Below are 5,300 nucleotides of genomic sequence, written 5' to 3' on the forward strand. Positions count from 1 at the left end.
CTGTATACCCTTTTTTATCTCTTTGTGATTTTATTTCTAGTGTACAGAAATACTAATAACTTGTACATGTTGACTTTGTACACAGCTACTTTACTGAGATTTGCTATTTAACCTACAAATGTTTTGATGGAGTTTTGTTGTCTTCCATGTAGAGTATCATGTCATCTATCAATATGGTAACTGAACTTCTTTCTGTATTGTTCTTATTATTTCTATTTCATTTTCATTTCTAAATCTCCTGGCTAATTTATCCAGAATTAGATTGAGTAAGAGTAATGATCATGGACATCTGTTATGGTTTGTGTCTAACTGTCCCAGCCAAAGCCTCATGCAATCGTGGGGTGGCTTCTAGAGTTTGTATTTAATAAAATGCTTGAATTATAGGTTTGCATGTTATTCTTGTTCTGGGGTGGGTAATCTGCATTGTAATGTAAGGAGCAGAGAAAGGCTTTCCTCTGCTGCAAAAGCCATTGCCCCTCCTATTTGATGTTGTCCACGGTGATCAAAGGCTGATCTCTGCCATATGCTGCTCTGCCTGGGAGCCAACTGAGTATGGATTTAAACCTCCCCCAACTGTGAGCTAAATAAACCTTTCCTTACTTAATTCTGGGTATTAGGTGTTTGTCCCAAAAGGAGAGAAGTTACTAAGATAACATCTTCATCTTGTTCCTAATTTTAGAGTGAAAACTTTCAGTTTTTGGCAATTTAGTATGTTGTGGGGTATTTGTCATAAATATTGAATCAGATTGAAATAAGAGCTTCTATTCTAATTTTCTATAAAATCTTTATGATAAATGTGGGTTGGATTTTGTGAAATGATTTTTGTGAGTTGATCATATGGTTTTTGTCTTTCCTCTGTTGATATGCTGTACTAAATTTATTGATTAGCACAGGTCACACCTTCCCTGAATACCTGGGATGAATCCTATTCAGGCATAGTTAATAATCTTCCTGACGATTGGCTACATTCTTTTCCCTAGGATCTTGTTGAGGGTATTTGCACTGATTTTCATTAGAGAGTTTGGCCTGGAGTTCATTTTTGTGGTTTGGTCCTTCTCTCATTTTGAAATTAGGATAATACTTGTTTCCAGGAATGGCTTTGGGAGTATTGTTTTTGAATTTGGTATAGATTTCATCACAGAATACATCAGGACTCACTGGGCTTTCTTTTTTTGTTGTTGTTAAGTTTTAATTACATATTTTCTGTTTCATTGACTGATATTGAGTAATTTAGAATTTTTATATTTTCTTCATTCACTTTTCACAATTCATATGTATGTAGCAACCTGTTCATTTATTCAGTATTCTGTTCCATTAGCATACATGTCCTCAAAGTAAGTATTGATCATGTTTTAGATTTCCACAGAGTGCATTGTAGTCTTACCCTTTTCATTTCTAATTGAATGTCAGATTGTTCACACATATTTGGGAAGTTTTTTAATGCTTTTTCTCCTCATATTCTTTTTATGTAATTATATTGACTCTTTCTTCCTCATTGATGACTTTTAGTCTCACATTGTTCATCTATGCATCATCTTGCAGACGATGATTTTTTTCCGCATTCTTGTCTTTTTTATCTTTTTTTACCTTTTCTCTAGCTGCAATGGCATCTTCAACATCTGAAAGTCTGTCTTCACTTTCTCTCATATGGTTTTGCAATCTTTGTGATTTTAAGTTTCTCTGTATCCCTTTGACTAGGCTTCATGTGATCTATTTCATTTCTATATTGCTCTTTGAAGGATTCCATTGTTTTTCTATTCTCTTCTATTTTTTATCAGTGTCTTCCTAAAAAACAATTCTTCCTTCATTATAGTTATTCTATATTTTTTAATTCAGAGATTATTTCTAATCTGATTTCTTCTATGTTTCTGCATTTGCTTCTTTACTTCAGAGACTACTATTTGAGAGATTTTTATATCAGAGGCTAATTCTGATCTGCACTCCTCTATAACTTTCTCTAGATGTTTGGTTACTTCAGATGCTATTACTTCTGACATTTCAACTGTGTGATTCAACATGTTTTCTGTGCTATTGTCTTCTGAGCTTGTTCTGCTTGGTATTGGGGCCTGAGATTGCATTTTGCTCCTAGTGTTTTTCATTTTGTATAGCACTGTCATCTGATATTTGGTGTAGAGCTTTGATGCAGTTATAACCTTAGCACCTCCTGCAGTTCTGGTGCAAATCCACTAAGTTTGAATTCATCTAGTTGTGCATGGCTTTGTCTGGCTGTTGTGCTCAGCTTCTTCCTACTGCAGCCCCTGGAATTGAGACTTTTGTGCCCCTCTGGCAAGATGTGTGGCTCCTGGATTTGCTTGGTGGTTCCAACCCCTAGCCTGTCTTTAGGGACTTCAGCTGCAGCATTTAATGCTGTGCCTGTATGCCAAGTCTGAGGTGGGTCTGGAGTGTTTCAGAGAGCAGCATAGAAGGACTCACTCGGAAGTAGTCCTGATTTGGTTCTGGAGGGATCCAGGAGGCAAAAAGGAGCCTGGAACCTCTCCCACTCACTCACAGGGCCTCAGCTTGAGTTGGGTCTAGGGGGGCGTCTGAGAATGCAGCAAAATTCTCATTCACAACTGTGCCGGGGCTGTGTCTGCAGGCATCCACAGAGCACAGTGGAGTACAAATGACCACCCACATACTTAACATACCTGGGCTTAAACTTGATCTGGAGAGCTCCCAAGAGACTGGCAGAAGCTCTCATTCACATGCCAGGCCTGGGCTGCCTCCAACGGTGTCCTGGGGGTACAGGAAAAGGCAGAAGTTCTCCCAAACACTTGTCAGACATGGACTTGGGCTGGGGCTGCAGGGGTCTGGAGAGCGCAGGTGAGTGCAAAAGCTCTCCCACACTCTAATGGGCTTGGGCTTGGGCTGGGCCTTGAGGGGCCCTGAGTGCACAGGGGAAGTTCTTATTCACATGTTTGCCTGGGGTTGGGCAAATTATATCAAAATTGTCATTCTTTGTAGCAGATGAACTTAAATAAAAGGCTTTCCTCATTGGTTTCATTGCCCTGTTCTAAAACTGGGTGAACCTAGCTTTGCCTACTTCCCTAAAGGACCCACTTCAATCAAGATCACATGCTTACCAGCAATACAGAAAAAAAAAGTGACTGAAAGATGCGGTACACTCTAGATTCTTTTAAAACATCTATTGATATTCTGGCACAAGAAGCTTCTCTTTACTCCTGCCAGAGAGATTTTCCACAGGTTCTGTGATCTCTGGTTGCAGGGACACTTTTGTGAATTTACTCCCACACAAATAGAGGTTTTTTTTTCTTTTTTCCATTTGTACTTTTATATTGTTTCTCCCAGTCAGTAATTTGGATTTTTATTTTATTTATTATTTATTTATTTATTTTGCAGATTTAGAGGCCACTGCAGCTGATCTAATTGCAATAGCAAACAGAAACACCAAAATGGAACTCAGTGAAACAATTATGAGGAATAAGACAGGAAGAGCAATACCAGAGGAAAACTGCGAAGACAAAAAAAGAGTCACCTATTCTTACTAATAGAAATACACTTTGCTAGGGGCCTGTGAGATAGTTCAGTGGTCAAATGTGCCTGCTTACCCAAGTGTAGCCAATCTCAGGGAGGACAGTTCATCCCCAGGATCACATACTACACCAGCCCCATCCTCTGGGCCGGCTGAGTCAGCCAAAAGTAAACCAAAAAAAAAAAGAAAGAAAAAGAAAAAGAAATGGACTTTGTAACTTAATGAAAGCTGGTCTGAGTGGCAGAGATATAAAATTCTAGAAAGCTATAAGTGGATAGAGTACCTTTTGCAGCTACTAAAAACAAACAAACAGGGAGCACTGTGTAAAAGGTCACAGAGAAGTAGAAAATGTGGGCGGAATTGTGGGGGCTAGCTACTGCGCTTGCGCAACCTAGACAGACTCTGAGGTCACAAAGCCAGAATTCTCAGAGGTTCTCAACAGTGTTTAGCTGCTGAGGAACCAACAGGTGAGCCTTCCCTTCCAAAAACTTCCCAAATTGGCTCTCCCAGGCCTATTTTAGTCCTAAGCCACTAGTCCCATATTTCCGTGACAGTTGGGAACTTGGGAACATGGAGGATGCTGAGGAAACTTCACTTGAGTCCCAAAGCCCGAAACAAAACACCTCAGACACATCAAGAAATAGCACAGATATAGATGAGCTTCTTGCCCCACCAGAGAGCAAGAGACAAAGGAAGGACTTCCTGACAGTCGAGTCTGAGAAGATTCTCCATGACTGCCTCACTGACGACCGGTTTGAACCCTATCCATCAGATGTAGAGAAGCAAATGCAGTCTGGACAGACCAATTTATCTTTTCTGCAGATCATCAATTGGTTTGTAAATGCTGACAAATACTTTCTTCCGGAAGTGTTGGAACAGGATAAGGATGGCTCCGGATACCTAAAAGTCAAGGATGCTGATGAAATTCAACTGCCAGACACTACTTCTTCCTCACTGGTCCAGTCAGGACCCGTGGATCCAGAAAAAGTTCAATGCTTCCCCCTGTCTCCATCGACAAAAAGCCAGGAGCCACCAAAGAAGCTACAGGTTGTGGAGAAATCTTCAAGCCAACAGCTCATCCTAGAAGCCCCACTGAAGGAGAAGGTTGAGATGTCCATTTGTGACACCACTACTTTTCCGGAATCTGTGGGGCCAGAGGCATACGCAGATTTCAGCAATTTCTACCTGCTGGTTGATGTAGCTGTACAAAAGGCAGCTGAACTGGAGCTGCAGAAAAAGCAAGAAGCCAATACATGATTTCTCCAAAAGAAAATCCCGAGCAATTAGTCTGCTGACAACTGTGGTATGTCTGTTTAAGTTCACACGAATTAAATGATAAATTTTCCTTTCATATAAACAATTTAAATTCTATGATTTTAACGCCAATGATTGTTCACTATTGGAACTCACTTTTGCAAGGGATTTCAATGCTTCTATATTAAAGATACTACATGTCACGATTAACATTTTGATACATTGTCTGTTAATCATTCTTCTGAATTTATTTATTTACTTATCTATTTATTTACTTTTTTATTTTTCGGAACCATGGATTGAATTTAGGCCCTTATGCTTACCTGGGAAACACTTATTTACTGAGAATCTTCCCATCCCCAAGACATTTCCCGGTTCCCTTTCTCCTGAATTTAAAGACTGCATTCAAACTAAAATATCTGAGATTGTGCACTATGTTCTGTCTTTGAAAAATATGTTTTTGGCTTTTCTATGAAAGTTTCTTCATTTCAAAGCTCATGTAGATGCCAATTCACTCTGTTCCTCTCTGTGTAAACTTCCATGAGTGTGAAAG

At 39.5% G+C, this 5,300-nt stretch overlaps 1 protein-coding gene across 1 annotated transcript; it reads left to right on the top strand.

Moving 5' to 3' along the window:
* The first annotated feature begins 4,063 nt into the window (after positions 1–4,063).
* Positions 4,064–4,750, top strand: LOC101589443 (homeobox protein TGIF2LX-like). The gene has a single exon (XM_004638839.1). The coding sequence runs from the start codon at positions 4,064–4,066 to the stop codon at positions 4,748–4,750; it is 687 nt and encodes a 228-aa protein (XP_004638896.1).
* Positions 4,751–5,300: the final 550 nt, after the last annotated feature.

Source organism: Octodon degus, unplaced genomic scaffold (assembly GCF_000260255.1).
Source record: "Octodon degus isolate 3935 unplaced genomic scaffold, OctDeg1.0 scaffold00103, whole genome shotgun sequence".
Classification (NCBI taxonomy): domain Eukaryota; kingdom Metazoa; phylum Chordata; class Mammalia; order Rodentia; family Octodontidae; genus Octodon; species Octodon degus.

What these genes read in the sequence shown, in the direction of transcription:
- LOC101589443 (XM_004638839.1), top strand. Translation starts at nt 4,064, where the DNA reads ATGGAGGATGCTGAGGAAACTTCACTTGAGTCCCAAAGCCCGAAACAA.